At 33.9% G+C, this 21,304-nt stretch overlaps 3 protein-coding genes across 3 annotated transcripts; 2 read left to right on the top strand and 1 right to left on the bottom strand.

The window, feature by feature from the left end:
• Positions 1-1,265: 1,265 nt before the first annotated feature.
• On the top strand, positions 1,266-3,845 carry LOC119635033 (cleavage and polyadenylation specificity factor 73). The gene is made up of 7 exons (XM_038029548.1): positions 1,266-1,360; positions 1,427-1,490; positions 1,570-1,667; positions 1,731-2,760; positions 2,831-3,092; positions 3,156-3,601; positions 3,661-3,845. Exons 1-7 carry the CDS (start codon positions 1,296-1,298, stop codon positions 3,748-3,750), a joined length of 2,055 nt encoding a protein of 684 aa, XP_037885476.1. The 5' UTR covers positions 1,266-1,295; the 3' UTR covers positions 3,751-3,845.
• On the bottom strand, positions 3,750-5,293 carry LOC119635035 (cleavage stimulation factor subunit 2 tau variant). Its single transcript, XM_038029549.1, has 4 exons — positions 5,142-5,293; positions 4,997-5,075; positions 4,519-4,942; positions 3,750-4,461 (listed from the first exon to the last, which is right to left on the bottom strand). Exons 1-4 carry the CDS (start codon positions 5,197-5,199, stop codon positions 3,829-3,831), a joined length of 1,194 nt encoding a protein of 397 aa, XP_037885477.1. The 5' UTR covers positions 5,200-5,293; the 3' UTR covers positions 3,750-3,828.
• A 391-nt stretch (positions 5,294-5,684) lies between these two features.
• Positions 5,685-16,887, top strand: LOC119634460. Its single transcript, XM_038028674.1, is given in 8 exon segments — positions 5,685-5,973; positions 8,941-10,083; positions 10,147-10,284; positions 10,342-12,631; positions 12,633-13,963; positions 14,085-14,239; positions 14,307-15,526; positions 16,035-16,887. Coding segments are annotated over 7 exon segments (6,870 nt in total). The 5' UTR covers positions 5,685-5,973; positions 8,941-9,129; the 3' UTR covers positions 16,817-16,887.
• Positions 16,888-21,304: the final 4,417 nt, after the last annotated feature.

Genomic DNA, 21,304 nt, shown 5'->3' on the forward strand with positions numbered 1-21,304 from the left:
TTACCCCTTACTTTTTTGGCGAAAAACGAGATGTACATTTTTTCGATTTAGGACGATGTTACCCCTTACTTTTTTGGAAAAAAAATGAAAATTTCATTTTTTTCGATTTATGACGATGTTACCCCTTACTTTTTTGGCGAAAAACGAGATGTACATTTTTTCGATTTAGGACGATGTTACCCCTTACGTTTTTGGCGAAAAATTGAAAATTTCATTTTAGGACGATTTATGACGATGTTACCCCTTAATTTTTTGGCGAAAAACGAGATGTACATTTTTTCGATTTAGGACGATGTTACCCCTTACTTTCTCGTCGAAAAATGAAAATTTAATTTTTTTCGAATTAGGGCGATGTTACCCCTTTCGTTTTCGTCGAAAAATGAAACTTTCATTTTTTTCGAGTTAGGACGATGTTACTCCTTACGTTTTTGATAAAAAACCGAAAATTTCACCTTTTTCGATTTAGGACGATGTTACCCCTTACTTTTTTGGCAAAAAAATGAAATTTCATTTTTTTCGATTTAGGACGATGTTACCCCTTACTTTTTTGGCGAAAAAATGAAATTTCATTTTTTTCGATTTATGACGATGTTATCCCTTACGTTTTCGTCGAAAAGTGAAATTTTCATTTTTTTCGATTTATGACGATGTTATTCCTAACGTTTTTGATAAAAAACCGAAAATTTCACTTTTTTCGATTTAGGACGATGTTACCCCTTACGTTTCTAGGAAAAATGGAAATTTAATTTTTTTCGATACGTATAATATTTGCCGTGATATGTGAATTTTTTAGAGAGCGCGAAACATAAGTTCACATACTTAACATGTATCGCATTTAAAAAACAACATAGTCGTGTGAAATTATAATAACTTATAGAGAAATTTTTTCGCCTAAATGGGCTACTTTTAGACATGTTTTGATTGTGAGCAAACTTAGAGCCACTTTAATGGGGTTTTAGGTTGACGATAGTGGAGCATGGCACATAAAATAAATTCGCTGTATCAGATATGGTATTTATATATTTGCGAAGGTTGTTGTAAAATAAAGGAAAAAAAACTTGGCGCCTTTTTTTTTGATCAAAATGTATAAATTGTAAATACAACATTATTATGCCCATGTAATCGTTATTTTATCTTCAAAAGAAAACGTGATTGTTTAGCAACTTGGCAATCCTTCAAAGTTATATTCAAAGGTTTTAAAATTCGTACTATCTTGTACAATTGTATATACACGCACATATATAAATATATATATATATATATATCTAATATACAACTAAATAGTTATAAATAAAATGTCACAAAAACCGGAAAATAATGTTCCGGCTGAGGAAAGTGATTTACTGCTCATCAAACCTCTGTGAGTATCACAATTAATGCAAAAACATATTATAAAAACACTATATGGAAATTTCTATATTTCCAGAGGTGCCGGTCAAGAAGTTGGACGATCGTGTATTATGTTAGAATTTAAGGGGAAAAAGATTATGGTAAGTGATGACATACCTTTCGTTACCGTTGACGCAATTGATGTCCAATAGATTATCGTTGTTCTTCAATCGATCGTAGCTTGATTGCGGAATACATCCTGGTTTGTCGGGTATGGATGCCTTGCCCTATGTAGATCTAATTGAAGCTGATGAAGTTGATTTGCTCTTTATATCGCAGTGAGTTTCTTTAAGATATTAATTTTTTTTTGTAATCAACAAATCAGCCCGATTCGTATATAGCTTTCATTTGGATCACTGTGGTGCGTTGCCGTGGTTCCTTATGAAAACTAGTTTTCGGGGTCGATGTTTCATGACCCATGCGACCAAAGCGATATACAGATGGATGTTGTCCGATTATATTAAAATAAGTAATATATCTACAGAGCAGATGTTATATACAGAAGCCGATTTGGAAGCATCTATGGAAAAGATAGAGACAATTAATTTTCACGAAGAACGCGACGTAATGGGCGTACGATTCTGTGCCTATAATGCTGGCCACGTACTCGGAGCGGCTATGTTTATGATAGAAATAGCGGGAGTGAAAATTTTGTATACAGGCGATTTTTCCCGACAAGAAGATCGCCATTTAATGGCAGCAGAAATACCTACAATGAAGCCAGATGTTTTAATTACAGAAGCCACTTACGGAACACATATTCATGAAAAACGTGAAGATCGTGAAAACCGCTTTACATCGTTGGTGCAAAAAATCGTAACTCAAGGTGGACGATGTTTGATTCCTGTGTTCGCTTTGGGAAGAGCCCAAGAGCTATTGCTAATTTTAGATGAATATTGGTCACAAAATCCCGATTTGCACGATATACCCATTTATTACGCTTCATCATTGGCGAAGAAGTGCATGGCTGTTTACCAAACTTATATCAATGCTATGAATGATAAGATTAGGCGGCAGATAGCAGTCAATAATCCTTTCGTTTTTCGCCACATCTCAAATTTAAAAGGTATAGATCATTTTGATGACATTGGTCCCTGTGTGGTTATGGCTTCGCCCGGTATGATGCAAAGCGGTCTTTCCAGAGAACTCTTCGAAAACTGGTGTACTGATCCTAAAAATGGAGTAATTATCGCGGGCTATTGCGTAGAGGGCACTTTAGCCAAGACCATACTCTCCGAACCCGAAGAGATAACTACACTATCCGGGCAAAAGTTGCCCTTAAATATGTCTGTTGATTATATATCATTTTCGGCGCACACTGACTATCAGCAAACCAGCGAATTTATACGACTTTTAAAACCGCAGCATGTGGTAAGTTCTGTTCCATTCCACCCATTGAGAATAATGCGTATGTAATCCAATTAATGCGACTCCCTTGAAGATTCTAGTGCATGGTGAACAGAATGAAATGTCACGCTTGAAAATGGCTTTACAACGGGAATATGAGGCGGATCCTAATACTGATATCAAATTCTATAATCCTCGGAACACGCATTCTGTGGAATTGTATTTCCGGGGAGAAAAAACTGCAAAAGTGATGGGTTCCCTAGCCGCTACAAAGCCTGAAATTGGTAATAAACTATCAGGAGTATTGGTTAAAAGAGACTTTAAATATCATTTATTAGCGGCATCGGATTTGTCAAGTAAGCAAACGATTTTCGCTTAAACGCTGGATAATTTTTTTTTTTTTTTTTTCGCCATTTCAGAATATACCGACATGAGTATGTCAGTGGTTACGCAAAGACAATCGATACCTTGGAATAGTTCGATAGTAACGTTAAAATTGCTGTTAGATCGTATTGGTGGCGCTGGCACAGTTGAAATATTGGAGGAAAATAAAAAGTTGAGAGCATTCTCTTGCATAGATCTAATTGTTGAGGGCAAAATAATTGTTATGGAGTGGCAGGCAACGCCAGTGAATGACATGTACGCCGATACGGTACTCTCATGTATAATGCAAACCGAATTGGGCGGAACAAATATAAAAGGCACCAACACACAATCGAAGTCAGATCGTACTCACTTTAAAGAATGTCTTCTAGAAACGCTTCAAGACACATTCGGTGAGAGTTCAGTTCCCAAAATGTTTAAAGGCAACGTTTTGCCGGTAACCGTTGCCGGAAAACGAGTTGAAGTCAATTTGGAAACTTTGGTGAGTTAAATCATTCATTTTGCATTAATATTTTGAAATATTTTTACTTTACATTTTAGGCGGTTACAACAAACGATGACGAGCTTTTGCGGCAAATAGTTAATACAGCTGTTCAAAAATTATATCAAGCTTTAGTGCCGTCTGTTTAATATTTTCTAATAAACATTTACACACGTTTTAATAAATGAAACACATATGTTATTTCGAATTTACGGTAGGCAGAGATTTTAGCGTTGGGTGCTTTTAGCAATTTGCTCTTTAAGCACTAAGATGCTTGCTCGCTGTTCTGGCGGAAGTTGAGCGATTTGTTCATCAGTTAGTTGGAGCACTTGCATTATTAAAGCGGCTTTTTCTTGGTCGGAGGCATCGTTAGGAAGACCGCAATTCGAAGCCAAGCGGTTCTGCAATTGTTGCTGCGCAGTTTGTTGGCTCTGCGCAAGCCCAGCGACTGTTGCAGCTCCGGCTCCAGGATTAGGGCCAGAATTGCGTAAGCGAGGGTCCATTTGTCGGCGCGGATCAACGGGAAATGGAACGGCAAGGTTCACTTGCTGCGGAGGCATCTGACGTTGTGCGCGTGGATCCATAAGTGGAGGAGGTACAGGATTTGGCATGGATCGCATATCTTGATCCATATTACGTGCCAGCCTGGGATCTATTGAAGTTGCAGGACCCATATTTCCGCCAGACATGGCCCTTAAATCAATATCGTTACCTTGCATTGCATTAAAATTAGGCCCTGGTACTGGCATTGGTGTCGGGCCCATAACTGGAGTAGGTTGACTTACAGGCGGCGGCTGTATAATATTTGGTCCAATTCCTCCGAGAACTGGTGGCATTTGATTGGCTTTAAACAACATTCCCTGAATATATTGAATTTTAAAACGTGGTCTCTGTTCTTATATTCTATTCTATCTTACCAAAGCCGTTGGTGGGTCCACAATACGCATAACTACCATTGCTTGTAACAAAGCATATGCTAGTTGGGGATTCAACATTAACATTTGTCGTGCTTCCGATGGATTATTTTGAATGCATAGCTTCATCTGCTTCATTAATTCATACATTTGTTCTGGTGGCAAGGAGGCGACTGTTTTTGTTATAATTTCCGGAGCTTGGTCGGGATCGCAGTGTTCTCCGTACGGATTTTCGACTTGAGGACCTTGAAGCAATTGCTGCATTTCCATTCGCGATTTTTCGGTACAAGCGTTATCGACACGTAGCGTTCGTCCACCTATTTCATAACCGTTCAAATTACGCATTGCGCTTAAAGCGGTTTCTTGATCTTTATATTCACAAAACCCAAATCCCTTGGGTTTCCCGCTTTCACGATCGAACACCAACCTTCAGATATAAACAAATTATTGATTATTCATTGCAGCAACATTATAGACTTACTTTAGCGATACTACCGGTCCCACTTCACTAAATATTTCCTTAAGCTTTTCTTCAGTGGCTTCGTATGGAATATTTCCCACTATGTTATGCATATTTTTGTTAATTTTGAAAAATCTGTTTAATATTGATTGATTCCAAAACTTACCGAATACTGATCTCATGGATTTGTCCATAATACTTTGATCGGCATTTTTCTCAGCCATTTTTCAAGATTTCCTTTACTTTCCGTACAAGATTTTAATAAAAGAATACAAAGATCTTATAAATAAAATTTTTAGATGCAACTAACGCATGTAAGTGAAATTCCCTAAATGTTAGTGTTGCCAGGTGTTGAAATTCGCTTTATCTACGCGTATTCATTTATCTGCATATTTTTTAGATTAAATATTTGATATGTCCATTAAGAGTATAAGGTGTAGATTGTTAGATAAAATGAACGATCTCGGATAATGATGACTTTTTCAATAGTTTAGCTCATTGCAAGGATAATGAATGAAAAATAATCACATTTTACCGAGAAATCGCGTCAAATAGTCAATTCCATGAGTTCCATAAATTTTTGATAATTTTCAAAAATATCTGACTATGCGATGTTACTTGTAGTCAAATGTAACCCTGTTATCGTAAAAAAAGTGTCTGTTATACAGAATTCTTCTCATCTATTACAAATCGAAAACATGTTTATTCTATTATATGCAGACGAATTCATTGTCGTAATTTTTTCAATTTTGTAGAGTGAAATTTTCAAATTAATATTTTATCGTTAAGATGGTGTAAAAAATTGAAATGAATGGATCGAAAATAAGCACAATGTTGCAGTAAATAATTTGCATATAAAATTAATATGCTCTTTGTGAAATTAAAGTGATTAAGAAACAAGTGAAAAATCTTTTGTGTGGCCTCGTATTGTCTCGCACACAGAAGTGGATATCTTGTTGATGTTGTTGTTTTATGTAGAAAAATATGCATGGATGTAGGTAGGTTGAGAAACACATAAGCATTCATATGTGCGAAGGAGCATACAAAGGGGAGCAAACGTGAAAAAAAAGTGAAATAAAATCCGTAAAAAATATACAGTTCTTAACAAAACAATTACAATTTTAAATGGAAACAATAGTTTTCCCTTTTGATATAATTTCCCAACAGGAAAAAGAAAAAAAAAAAAAAATCCACTTCGTATATAACTCGTGAAAACAATAAAAGGAAATTATAGTGATTGTGCATAGGCCCACCGCCGACCGTGTTTTTTTTTTTTTTTTTTTTTTCTTTTTTTGAATATTTCATTAGATATATTTTCACCCTAATATTACTTAACGGAACATCGCCCATTATATTTGAAGTTCATTTGTTCTATTTCAGGATGGAATTTGAATTTCTAAAATTCACTCTACGCACTTGATTATCATCACTGATTAGCTGAAGAAAGTAATTTTTAGAAAAAAATACGAATTGCATGTAAATTTTAGTATCGATATATATCAAGTTTCAAAGAAGATAATAATATTTGCTGTAAATGTACAGTAAAAGAAGATGCTGTTCCGTATAGATGGAGTAAAAGACCAACATTAAAAGTTGCGATGGTTTTGCCGTAGAGTGTAATACTGTGTCATTAAACGAGTACAAGTACAAAAATTGTCTGAAATTCTGTTATAAAGCACTGCATAAGCAATAGCAGCTATTTTGGATTCCAGTTTAAGGAAGACAAAATGGTTGAAATGAACACATTATGTTCCAATAGGGGCATTGATTGACTGCAAACATGCCTATTGTGAAACAGCAATATGCACGCATCATACGTGAATGATGAGAAGTATTTAAATAAAAAAAAATATATATATATATATATATATATATATATATATATAAGGGCCACCTAAATACATTTTACTTAAATTATACGTATTTCAGGGTCGAAAATATATAAATATGGATTTTGATGAAATAAATGCAATGCAAGACAACAAAGAGGTCGATGAAGTTATGCATGTTATACAAGGCAAAATCAATGTGAAGCGAAAAGTTGATAAACGATTCAAGACAACAGACGAAGAAGAAAAGGGCTCTCGCCAACCTACAATTTTTGAGTAAATGCAAGCATAATGCAGTTGAGAAGTTAAAAGAAAATATATGAATGGCTGGATAGAGGAAATGATCATAGCTAATTAATTCAATAAAACGCGTGATGAATTAAAATCATGAGAGCCTAATTGTTGGGAAACAGATCCTAGTAATCCGAATTTGAGAGATAGTAATTTTATCTCTCCCTATTGTCCTATAATATTTGTATCTATAAGAATTAACTTTTTTCATTGTATTTTTATATTCAAGGCTTATATGGCTGCAATTGCAATTACTTTTCATTCATTTTGCATTTTATAGACATAAATACAAATGTAGCTTATGAGAAATTGCTTTACATTGCTCTTGCATTTTTCTAGGGAATATAAGAGTAAAGAAAATAGATACGAATAGAAAAAATAATATATACGTAAACTATAAAAATGCTTGCAAAGATTCCATTTGAAAGAGCCACACTCGTGCGGTCTTCGTAAACCATTGCTTAAATATCTGCTGATTTTTCTTCTTTTTTTTTTTTATATTTTCATCTGTTATATGAAGGCATATGTATACATATGATGTATGCGTGCTGTAGAATTGATACAGGCATATATTTAATAGTAAATAGTAAAAAAAATCATTGCAGTGATCTAAGCAAGCTTCTCTTTTTTAATACACTACGCATTTCTATTCTCATGTATTGAAAATTTTCATATCATCAGGTGAGCTCGCTAATAATTGGCATACTTTCAATAAATAATCTTATGCATATGCTGATGTGTGTGCTGCTTGATATAGTTTTTAGTATTCGACTGGAATTTAGATATTCCTTTTATCAAGTTTTCTGCAGTTGTGTATATACTTAGAAATATTATGATTTGGCATTATAGGAGTATACCAGCTAGCAGCATACTAGCTCTTGATCCCTTTTTTTTTTCGAACACATTAGAATAGGAAGGTAGAAAAAGAGTTTAAAGAGTAGATTAGCATTGTTTTGAAAACTTGGCACAAAAATGAAAAAAGTGATTTTGATTGATCAACAAAGAGATTATTGTTGTCTGCACTTACGACTTATGGTATTCATTTCAGAAAAGATCATTTCCAGAACGTTTGTTTGTGTTATTTCAATGAAGTTCTGCTGGAAATTTCATAATAATTATTTCGCAAATTCAATCCATTTTGGAAGTTGTCATCTATATTAATAGTTAAGAAGATCGCTGATGGAAATCACCTTTAGTGTATCACCAATGAGTTGATTTTAATGGATTCGAAAAGTACCACGTTTAAGTGAAGATATCTCTCCTGATCGCAAGGACTGTGTCAAGTGGACGCAAAAGGCTCGTCAAGGCAATTTTCTTTAATTCCGTTACAATGCAAAAGGCAGCGGCCAATAAGCGTTCTAGCATTCCAAATATTAATGGATATCCTAGACATCGTGCTTTCATATCACTGCTTGTCCTTGTAGATGGACAGTGCGTCTTGTGCGGAGAAGAAGGTCTCATACCTACCACGGGTGGGAAAATAGCCATAGATTATTGAAAAATTGGCAAATGTTTAGATACTTGCTGCTTTAATAATCTCTAGTGTTTTTCTCAAAGTTGTTTTCCTTCCTTTGGTTATTATTAATCGGTATATTTCAGTGATTCAGTGCGCAGCAAGCGAATGTAGAACGAGTCTCTTAGATAGCATTTCTTTTATTCACAAAAATAAATAAAATAAATCTTTTATAGATATTAGGAAATGATGTGAAATAATTGCTTTTTTTTTTTTGCAATTTTTTGTAAATAAAGCTTTTCAAAGTGTTTATAATTATTTAATTGAAATGTATCTAAAAGAGGGAGGAGGAAATTGCACATGAATCTCATACATTTTTCGTTTTATTTTAGATTGGTTACACTTTGCGGTTACAATGGCTTCTATATATAACAATAACATGACTTTATGATAAAAACTCATATTGGATATGAAATAAGCAAGAATTTAAAGAAAGGAAAGAAATAATTCAACATATTTGTGTAGTAATAAAACCCGTCAATACTTCTACTACGAATAAGGCTTAAAAAGACGGCATCATAATGGTGAAGAATATACAGTGCCCCGTTTGCACGCTTTACCTGCACGCAGGTATGAATCTATGTGATCATTTGGAAACACATCCCAAAGAGCAAGTAATTAAGGCTCTGGTTGATATGACAATATCTGGAAATGAAAATCGTTTGCTAACTACTCAGTTAATTGAAGAAACTAAGAATATACGAGAGAAAGAGAGAAACTCTGCCGAAATTGCGAACAACCATTCTCCACCGATTAAAGATCATGACGTGAGCAGTAATTGCAGTATCTCTGCCAGTATTAGTTCGTTATCAAATCAAAGTTCAAATCACACACACACCACTTTATCTAACGCTATCAATTTTGGCGAAAGTAATGCGACAGATGGATGTTCTACTTTCTCATTGACTTCTTCCAAAACGGCGATAAAATTTAACTCGGATTCTGGCAGTGATCTTAAAAATCCATTAGCCGAGCCTCCTGGTGAGGCAAGCGGCGAATTTATAAAGCAAACTTTTAATCAATCTTCAAATACGAATATAAATCAAGTGTATCAATCCCAAACGACAACTGTGTTGTCTAATGTGCCGACTGATTTTTCAATATTTGGTAGCCAACGGTATCAACATGCACCATTGCCAAGTCAACAGAATAGCGGGCAAAGTAATACCACGGGTCACTTACATGCACCCACTCAGCTAGTATCTTCTCAGCATCATGTTCAATATCAGGAATATACACGTGGCAGCTTACCGCAAAACAGCCCAACGCAACTACCTATCTTACGTGCAGAATCAATATCCTCAGGGACTGTTCCATATCATAGCCAACAAAAACAACAATCACCCAGTGAATTGCCGATGCCAATGCAATTAAACACTGTTTCAAACAGTCAACGTCAGCCGCAGATGTATCCTAGCCATCATCATCAGCAAGAACAGCAGCACCAACCACAACCGCAACAACAACAACCACAACAACAACAACAACAGCAAGAACAACAGCATCATCAGCAACAGCAGCAGCAACAACGACAACAGCAGCAACAACCACAACAACAACAACAACAACAGCAACAACAGCCGCAGCACCAGCAACAAACGCTTGCTCAGCACCACCATCAAAGGCAACAGCCTCATATTTTCCCAGCGGAATTACCTCCCCCACCGCCTTTACAGGTATTTTCATATAAAAGTTATTCCTGATAAACTTGTAATCATAATATTGTATTTCAGCTGTTTGCTTATCAATCGACTGTTCCACCACAATATCAGAAACCCCCACCGGCCTATGGCACAGCAATTAGTCAAATTCGATCTCAAAGTAAACAAAATAAATATCAACAGAACTCAACTGTATCACAGCTGCATCATCAACAACAACAACAACAGCAGCAGCAATTGCAGTTGCAGCAACAAAGTTCACCGGTACCAGCTTCACATAGTTTGCAACAGTCATCACAGCATTTGTCACTTGAAAGTCCAAGTCAAAATCAAAATGTTCAACGTCAGCTCTTCAATTTCTCTCACATTCAGCAGCAAAGTCTAAATTCCATTGCTCAGCATCTAGCAACACCGTCCAAGAGGCAAATACTTTCCTTAAAAACGGAAACAAAAAGCGGAACACCAACTCCATCTCCAGTGATACGATCGCAGCATTCGTTACCGCAAGATAAACATTTGACCGATCAACAAACAAACGTACATACTCAAGATTCGAATGGAAGCAATGCAAAACCTGGCAATGGATTATACACTACATCGAATTCGTCGACAAGCGCTCAACCATCGCTATCGACTACTACTTCTACAAGCAATGTTGGAAATTCTATATTCGGTCGAAGCCCACTTGTACCCTATCCTATTTTGTTATCATCTGCTACTTCGACACTTGCCTCGTCGGCGACCTCGGTGTTACGATATGCTGAATCACCAGTTGCTCATTACCTTGAACGTGAAAATGGTGACTTTATTGTTCAAGAAACGCCGAAGCACGTAATGGAATATGTTGAAGAAGAAGACGGCGAATTCTCTGTCATTGAACGTATTTATCAATCACCTCCTAGTGTTCTTCATATTCATGACGAAGATGACGTTGATGGAGATGTCAGTAGCAAAGAAGTACTATCTCCTAAAGTTAGTGGAAAGAAATCCAAATCTTTTGATAATGAACAAAAATCTGAGAAAATTGATAATTCCGATAACGAAGAAGATTTCATGAGTATTTCGGGGGAAAGTGACCAGGAAGAGTTTGTGGCGAGTAATCATCCAAAAAGTAAGAAACCCGACATTGATTCCATGTCCAAGCAATCAGATATGAGTTTGACTAATGAAACCGAAACACTGTCGAATTCAAAAATAACTCCATCGACGAATGCAAGCAGTTCTCTCAGTCAGGATTCAATGCGTAAAAAATCACCCAAAAATACGATAACAGTGTTAAGTGATGTTCAGCTAAATTTAAACGAATACTTGGATTTAGTAGGCAACATTATAGCTTCTAGCAAGATATCTCCTCAACGAAAAACACTTTCGGCCATAGCACCGGTACCTTTAGTAAAAATTGAAAAGGAGGAACCATTAGACGACGATGAGGACCAAATACAAGAACATCCGATGGATGAAGGTACATTAACTAAACCACCACTGAAAGCCGACAAACATGAGACTGAAAAACCAACTGACACCTCAATTCAACCCACTGAGGAAGATGAGAAGAAACCCGACATTTTCGAATGCAATATTGAAAGTGACAATAGCAAGTGCGGCACATCATATTCCAGTAATTGTTCTGGCCATGCAACTAGCGTAATACGCATGGCAACAACTTCTACTAGTCAGCAGATGCAACAAACAAGCCATGTAAACGAAGGTCTGTTGGAGGAGGGGCTACTAGTGAAGCAGAAAGAAAAGGAAATCGTTTATGCAGATAAAGAACCAAAAAGTATTACGATACGAAGAGACTCAGACAGAGCTGAGGATCTCTCAAAACCGCAGACCAAAATTCAACATAATCTGACGGGTTTCACTTCAGACTATTTAAGGAAACCTTTTGCTACTGCCATAGGACGTAAGGTTCCTAAAAAGTTAGTTATCAAGCCCAAATCCTCAAAGACTGAAACAACAACGGCAACAAATGCTTGTGCATCCTCACCAACGGGTGACGATCAAAAACCCTCAACTTCAGCCAAAGCTCAAGAAGAATATGCTAAACTTAAACAACGAATATCAACTGACAATTCTAATGAAACCACGCCTTTAGCGCAACAAAAAGATATGTTGTTTGGACAGTTAGATGAAAATTATAAAGAAAGAAATCGTTCTAATAAAACGGCAGATTGTGATAAACTACAGTTGAAAACTTCGCGTGAATTTGATTACATTGAAGATAGCGAACATGAGCAGTTAACTGTTGCAGAGAAGTTACCGAACTTAAGTAAAACTACGACAATAGTTGAGAAAGAAATCAATAAATCTTATGCCTCAGCAGAAAAAATGCAAAAGGCTCGAGGAATTGCATCAACACGTTATAATGGATAAGAGATCGAATGAGCGGCCAACTTTAGCTACAACAAATCATCATTCATCAAATTTGACACCAACGCAGCAAGATCGTGAGAAACAAGTGAAGAAAAATTTGGAATTAATATCATTTAGAGAGCATGGAGATGGTCTTAAACCGAAACAACGAACGATTATTGAGGATATAGTTAAAGTGAAAAGTGAACCTTTAAGCGGTGGAAATTATGAAAATCAATTGCCAGAAACTGATATGAATATCGTGGAACAGCAGCTCGTGTGCCCTACCGCACACACCGTCATGGAGTGCAAAGAGGAGAAACCATGTCTTACGGAAACTTGCCTACCGTCAAGCACTCCGCACTTAAAAACCGAAAGTAACATTGCCGACGACGCTCGAGTCTTATATGATTTTGCCAATTCAAAGAAAGTCACCGCGACTGAAACTTCAAGAAAAGAATTTTTATCATCCTCGTCCGCGACTTTTTCAAAACAAAAAATGCAGGAATTCCCAAACAGTTCAAATATTGATTTTAGCTCCGCTCAGACCGAAAAGGAGAATAAATCCGAAATGGTTATTATAAACTCTTCCTATTCTTCAGAATCTGCCGTCGATGTTAACTTACAGAGCTCGTCATTTCCGCAAAATTCTTCTGTGCTTCCGTTCAATAACGCTCAATCAAATCAAGCGCAAAATTATATCGACTATCCGTTCGGATTTCTATACAATAGCAACAACAACAGCAATAATAATAATAATAATAATAATAATAATCATGTGTCACAACAAGAGGATATTAAACGTTCTCAAACCTTCTATTCAAATATGACACACAGCGTTTCAGTCTCAAACAGTAGTAACTCGAATTTGCTCGAAGATAGTTCCGCTACGAAACAGGATCAGAATCTTATATCCAATCAGCAGCATAATCAAAATCGAAATGTGACGGAATGGTTTAATAGCACCGATGCGAATAATACTTCATCAGTCTCGACGGCAGTCACCAGCAATATTGAAGTTAGCTTTAATTCACCTTTATCGGTTGATTGCAATGCATCCCTGGATGGCGGCGATGTGAGTAAATATTTAGATTTGGATGCTTGCAAACGAGAACAGAACTTCGATATAATAGATAGCAGTAGAAGCCAAAATCCGCCTCAGCCACCTCCTTCCTCGCCAAATTCCTGTTCATTTGCCGGAGCTACTGATAATAGTTTGAGTGGTGTTTGCCCGGTATCTGCTGCTCTTAATATACGAACTGATGAGAAAATGCCTGCAAAGGGGGAAATCTCTGAACAGGAAAGCAATTGTGATATAGAAAATTCATGGAGTCAACCGGTAATTACAAATTTTTTGCATATTAAAAGATTTGCAATTAACTTATCGTAATCTCAGTCGAAAATATTTATTCATTCACAACTTTAATGAGTTACGTTTTTTTTTTCTTTTTCTTATTTAGATGTATGGCGACATATCGGCGCGATTTTTCAGAACATCCTTTCCGGGCATGTTCACCCACGACAGTGATTGGCATCACGATGACTATTTTACAGTTCAAGACTTAAGTGCATCGACCACGGCACCTGCGACAAATGGTAGCAGTCGGACTAGAAGGTTGCCCACATAAATAACCCTGTCTCGAAATATATGGAAATAATTATTTTTCTTTTCCATGTAACAGTTTTGATCTTCGCCTGCCGTCGGAAACGACTAGTGCAGTAGCAGATAATTTCATATCCAGCGGTTTGCAAATCTTTTCGCAGAATAGCCAGGATAACACTAGAGGTAACGCCGACGTATTACCTTCTACATCAGGCAGGGGCAAAAAGAAACGTAAGCGAATTTCGCAAGACGATAAATTAAATGTGACCGCTTCATTGACGCAAGTTCAACAACAACATATTCAAGAAACGAGGGAACCGGAATCAACTGATTTTGAGTTACCGCAAGCGTCAGTGGCACCATCGTCATCCGAATTTTTAGCTGGACCTGTTGTCCTTGGGGATGCCTCGCTTGTACAAAATTTAGGTCAACAAAAGCCACGCGAAAAGACATACGAATGCGCACGCTGCTTTGCCAAATATTCCAAATTAAAAGATCGGAATGCTCATATGATTGCTGCTCACAATTATGTACGTCAAAATCGCAAACTTGTTTGTCCCCAAACGATTATCACATCAACTGTAACAAGCAACGAAGCGGACGTCACCGATTTAACGCCAAGTACCAGTGAGGGTGTCATACTATCAAAATCTCTTCAAATAGAAGATCTACCTGAAGATTCAAAGCATGGCATTGTCAAAATCGAAACGGAACCGCACGCCGCCGATGTAGATCCTGTAAATAACGATATGGTGACAGAAACGCCAAAGGAACTCGATGATAATAAACAAAATGTGTCCATAGTACCGGTTGAGTCATCCTACACTGCTACGGAATCTAATGTTACAACGTCAATTGAGAAAGAGGAACAAACATCGACGCTAGATATTAAATATCCTGGCTTGCAACGTTTATCACTTAATGCGCCCACCACTAAGCTGACCACGCTCTATCGAATGCTGGTCACGTATAATATGAGCAATTTAAAAATAAAACAAGATCTAACGGAATTGGATGAGAAGCTAATGGAATCATTAATATTCTTTTGTCATGTTTGTCGGCAAAGTTTCACGTCAGTGAAATTTTATGACATTCATTTAACTGAGCATCCGGCTGAATGCTTCTCATGTGGAAAGAAATTTCAAAGATGGAAAAATCTATCATTACATTTAAAACGTCATATGGGTTGGAAAGAGTTTGGTTGCAATGTTTGCGAAAAAAAATTCGTTGTACGTAGCGCGTTAGTGGAGCATATGCGAATGCATTCTGGTCAGTCGCCACTGAAATGTAAAATATGTGGTAAGAGAAATAATGCCTTTGCTATTACATTTGCTATTCACATATATATATATATATAATAATTTCATAATTTTATTTCCAATAAATAAAATGAATTTTTGATCAACACTTAACTCAAATTAGTCATGTCCCTGAGTTTGTTCACTTGGTCTGTACATAAATTGCAACTATCACGGTTATCCGGCATATCCTTAGTTAAAAAAAAAATTTGGGGAGTGGTTTGAAATAAATGCAATGGGTCGAAAAAAGTAAAGTCGGAATATGAACAAATTTTATAAAAATTTGAAAAATAATTAAGAAAAGTAAAACATTTTCCTCACAACATTATTAGACAAACGTTTGCGAATATCTTGATCAAAAGATTTCATTTACATTCTAGCATTTAATGTAATATTTTTTAAATCATGGATATATTTAAAATTCATCATAATATGAATTTTAATTTGTTTTTTTTTTTTGTCTCATTTTTATATAAGTTATTAGATGATATTTATTGTTTATATTTTAGGTAAACACTTTAAGCGATATTCGAATTTAACACAACATCGTAAACGTCATACTAAACAACAGTTAGTGAGAAAAAAAGAATATGTATGTTATTGCGGTGAAGTGTTACCATCGAAGGCGAGATTTTTATGGCACAAAGAGACTCACGATTCAAAGCCTAAATGCTGCCCACATTGCTGTGATCGTTTCGTTCATGTTAATTCGCTTAAACGACATATACGTCTGGCACATTCGGATAAATTCGATTACGTTGAACCAATGGAGTGTCCGATATGCAAGCAAGTATTTTCGAAGGCATCAATGAAATCGCATATGGCGACACATTCGACCGAAAGTCAATATGATTGCACCATATGCAGTAAATCATTCTCAACTAAATGGAATTTGAAAATTCATTCATGGGTGCATGCGAATCGTACAGCAAAACCGTTTAAATGCGAGCACTGCCCTAAGGCATTTGTGCGCGAGCTTGATTTTAAGAATCACATCAATTCGCATAAACAAATCCGACCATATACATGCGAAGTTTGTGGATGCAAATTTATAAGAAAATATAATTATATGCGCCATCGTAGGGAACATCATGGAGATAAAAAGTTTACATGTCAAATATGTAAAAAATCATTTCATCGCCATTATTATCTTATTGAGCACATGCGCATACATACCGGCGAAAGACCCTTCCAATGCACCATTTGTGGTAAAAGTTCGACTACAAAAACGAATCATAATAAACATATGAAAATTCATCATTCTCGCGATCCATTTACAGTGGAAGTATAAATTGAACAAAAGTAAGGAAAAGGAAAAATTTTCACAACTTCAACGAGACTTTTTTTGTTTCATAACAAATGTTTTTTTTTTTTTTTTCAAATGTAGTGAGCTTTTTTTTATAATAGATATTAATTAGAAGTATGAAATTAAAAAAAAAAAAAAAAAAAAAAAAAAAAGAAAATACGAAATAATTTTTCTCTTTACTTTGTCGATGTATCATGATTATATATGTATGTTTGTTGCGTGTATGTATGTATGTATGTATGTATGTATGTATGTATGTTTGTTTATAAGTATATATATGTGTATGCGTGTGTCTGTCCATGTGTATATAATATTTATTGTTTTTTTTTTTTTTTTGACTACTAATAAATTATAGGACTACGTAAAGTTAATACATCTTATGAGTATTATCTAAAACATCGTAAAAGCAATCATTAATTGAATTCAATATGCATTGATCACACATATATGTAAGGAAAAAGCAAAGAGTCTTTCCGTCTTTGCTGCAAACAATTGATTCAAAAAAAAAAAAAAAAAGATAAAAAATAAAAAAATTCTTAAAACTTAGAAACATTTTTTAGAATAGGGTTTCAAAGAAATTTTATTCATTACGAAGAAATAGCAAAGAGTTTGAATTTACAAATTCATATTTCTCCGAAAATAGATGTGCGATGTGAAAATCAGTTAAAATACATTATGCAGAATTTTTATATATATATTTCTTTTATAACATTTAAAAATGAATTAAATTTCAAAACTATCAAGTTCACATACAAAATTATTAGAACACTTGTTTTTCTTCTCCCCATTGTCCGCTCTTAAGATATTTTTTACCCTCTTTTTTTTATTATATTTTCTCTTTGTACGCATTGCATAACATGTTTTCGACAGATCCCATATATTTTAATATTGCTCGCTTTAAAGTACACTTTCATTTCAGTTCTTTTAGTTATGATCTGTTTCCAAATCGATTTAATCATATCCACTTGTTTGTCCGTCCGTTGTTCAACTATAACACTATTGCAGAATATTCTGTTATCTATACCATAAGTGGATATTTTCAAAGTATATAGATTCTAGATAAGTATATAAAATTGAATCAGTTTCGGATGATAATCTCCCTTTTAAAGCTTTTTGGTAATATTCAATAAATCTTTGATTTTTTTTGAAAATAATGAATTTGATTTTACTTTTGTTCGAACTTAGTCTGACGATAGTGTTAAGAAAAAATTTAACATCACTTTCATTTTTCAAGACCAATTTGTACTCGCAATTTCGATGTTAAGTCTTAAGTAGACTTCAATGCGTTTGTCAACCCCCTATATGCTATATCCCCTATGGTGGGTATGGAAAAAAAAAAATCTCAACTTTTATTGTCAATGATTTAAAAAAAGCGTTAGCAAGTGTCGATCAAAATTCTTATGCTAAATGAGAAAACGAGTCATCGAAAGATTGAGATAAGAGAATAACTGAATAATCATCAGCTAAGTAAGAGACGATTCTACGATTAATAAAAAAAAAGAAAACTTAGATTAACCTGATGGATAAATATACATTATTCTAAAGCAATCATGTATAACTTGTTTTCGTTTCTACTATAATTTGGATTTTATTTAAAAAAATTCCGCCTACAAGAAAACCTCATTGGCTTGAGTTGTATTGAATTTAAACATAAAAACCACAGACTTTTAATCACATAGTATCGAAGATTCATCTGAATTTTTTTTATTGCATTAAGCTGCAAAAAAAGAAAAAAAAAAAACGTACCGTTATAGCTTTTGTAACAAACTTCAAATTCTCACCGAAAATTCTGAATTCGGTTTCTATCGATTATCATTTAAATGATTATAATCAAAATATTTATGATGTATTTATATATTTTTTGTCATAAGAAGTGAATAATGTAATATGTAATTGTATCCGTTTTTATGCATTAAAGAATTTATTTTTTTTTTGTTTTTCCTTTTCTTTGTAGTTATGTTCAATGTTTATTGCGTAAATATGTAAAGTTTTATTTTTATTTTATTATTTTCCCTTTTTTAATTTTAGTTTTTCTGATTCCGATTTATATATATATATATATGTATAAATATATATATAAAATCTAAAATATAAATGTATACTTATAGTATGTAAATGTATACTAGAGTATATATATATATATATATATATGTATATATATGATTGGACTTTTTTGAAAGGTGTGCTTTATTCATTTTAAGTTTAACGTTTAATTAATTTTAATTTAAATTTCATCACTATTTTTATTGTAAAATTTTAATGGTTATTATATATAATAATAATAATAATAATAATAATAATAAATTATAAATATAATGAAAATACTTATACAAGTTTAATAGACGATAAGTTTTGTTTGCAGGCATACATACGGAACTAAATATAAAATTATACGTAAGAAATATACGCGTGCGTATGTAAATGTTTACTTCGATAGCGATATAAATATCTCCTTATTATTTGTTTTTGTTTTTTTTTTTTTGTTTCGTTCTTTCTTTGAAGGAATCTTTTCTACATTAAACCGTTAAGATTCCGATGATAATTAGTGCAATACATATTAAAAAAAAAATTTGCTAAAATTAATTGGCAAATGTTTTTAATGATCTTAACAGTATGACAAGAGAGAGAGAGAGAGAGAATTGCTTTAAAAAAAAAAAAAAAAAAAAAATGGCTTATTAAGATCGGACCTTAGAAAATTTAATTTAGTTAAATTGTGTAAATTTAATGTTTTTTTATTTTTTTTATTTTCTATTTTCTTTGTTTATTCATTAAAATTTCAGTCAACTTCCTCTTCGGTATATCTTATGAAAAACGAATTATGATTTTTTATTCAATTTTGTACATATAAACATCAATCATATCCACCACTTGCGAATTTTATTTCATTTGCAAAAAAAGCATTGATTAGAGACCTCGCACAATGTATACACACATTCATAATATTGGCATTGAAATACCATAATAATATCCCCTATATTGTCAATATAAAAAAAAGGAGGCTGTCTGCGACTATATTTATGTAAAACTTTTTACTCAATTCTTAAGCAAAGATTAGTTTAGTTACGAAGATTGTTCAGAGTTCAGAGTTTCAGGGGTTTCTGTTTTATTTTCTTAGTACATGATGCAGGAGTCATAGTAAGGTGTTTTTTTTTTTTTTAATCTTTTTTTATATAAGTTTTGCAGTCCCTGTACAAAAAGCATGTATACATTTTTTTTAATTTTGTCATTTTTTCTCCAGATATAATATGCTCAGTGTAGGATTGTAATAATTATTACTCTTAAAAGAGTAGATTTTTCAGCCTTAGATGCTAGCAGTTTAAGATTGACTAAATTCATTCTAATAATAATATCATTAGTGAAATTAGAAAAACCAGCAAATCTTACATTATTATTTCCAAAAAGTGGAATAGAAAGCCGAACATATGATGGACGTTCAAAGATTAACGCGTACTGCGGTCGCAATGCATATTTTAATTTTAAAAAATACATAAAGATTTCATTACTTCTTTAATATAGAATAAAGCAGGGATTGGTAGAATTGGAGTCAGAGGCCCGAGCCACATATATCATATGTTCTCTGGTTAGTAAGAAAAAGTGAGTTAGAGTATAATGTTTTCCCTTCTCAGAGACTTGCAATTAAGCAGAGAGTAAAAACACATTTTCCCATGGCAGACATAAGATTTGATGGTATCTGGAAATTTCTCTAAAAAAGACAATAGACCTCAATAGACAATCAATAGACTTCATCTCTAACAAGGTTTTGCAATTTTGTCCATATGTCTGTCTATACCTGCTTTTTCAAATAGTGAAGTAACTGCGTGGGACTATTGGTAGCTAAAGACTTGACTAAAACTATAGAGGAATACCACAAGTTTCTTAAATGGCTTAACAAAATATTATTCCAATCTTTCCCTATTCTTTTCTTTTTTTTTTTTTTTTCTTTGAAGTAATAATGTAAGCAATAGCCAAACGAAAAACTTGCAAAAAAAAAAATCTTTAAATGAATAAAAATGTTAAGATTAAATAAAAAGGTCATTAGGTGGTGGATAGGATAATGTCGAATGTTGTTTTCACGACGAATATAACTCCATCTCCTCCTCCTCCTCCTCCTCCTCCTCCTCCTCCTTCTCCTCCGCCACTCTGTTTCTCTTTGGGTTAAGTTCAAATTTCATTTTTATTAGATTTCATTATATTCTCTCTGTTTTAATGTTTAATATATAAACATTTAATTATAACTAAATAAATTATAGTTTAAATTAACTAAGTATAAGCTATAAATGTAAACGATATTACTTAAATATACGATAATGTAAACTAAAATTATTGTGTGCATGGTAAAAAGAGAAGAAAATTACCAATAACGCAGAGTAAATGATTTCAATACACCTATAAACTATACGGTAAATTAAACAAAATAAAAAGAAAAATTGCAAAAAAAAAAAAAAAAAAAAAAACAAAAAAAAAAAAAACATT

The sequence above is a fragment of the Glossina fuscipes genome, unplaced genomic scaffold, assembly GCF_014805625.2.
Source record: "Glossina fuscipes isolate IAEA_lab_2018 unplaced genomic scaffold, Yale_Gfus_2 3, whole genome shotgun sequence".
Lineage (NCBI taxonomy): Eukaryota > Metazoa > Arthropoda > Insecta > Diptera > Glossinidae > Glossina > Glossina fuscipes.

Bases quoted from the DNA above. Each gene is read 5' to 3' on its own strand.
- LOC119635033 (XM_038029548.1), top strand. From the start codon at position 1,296: ATGTCACAAAAACCGGAAAATAATGTTCCGGCTGAGGAAAGTGATTTA. The intron at 1,491-1,569 runs GTAAGTGATGAC...AATCGATCGTAG, and splicing joins TTAAGGGGAAAAAGATTATG to CTTGATTGCGGAATACATCC. The intron at 1,668-1,730 runs GTGAGTTTCTTT...ATTCGTATATAG, and splicing joins GATTTGCTCTTTATATCGCA to CTTTCATTTGGATCACTGTG.
- LOC119635035 (XM_038029549.1), bottom strand. From the start codon at position 5,199: ATGGCTGAGAAAAATGCCGATCAAAGTATTATGGACAAATCCATGAGA. The intron at 5,076-5,141 runs GTAAGTTTTGGA...TGCATAACATAG, and splicing joins ATCCATGAGATCAGTATTCG to TGGGAAATATTCCATACGAA. The intron at 4,943-4,996 runs GTAAGTCTATAA...TTATATCTGAAG, and splicing joins GGACCGGTAGTATCGCTAAA to GTTGGTGTTCGATCGTGAAA.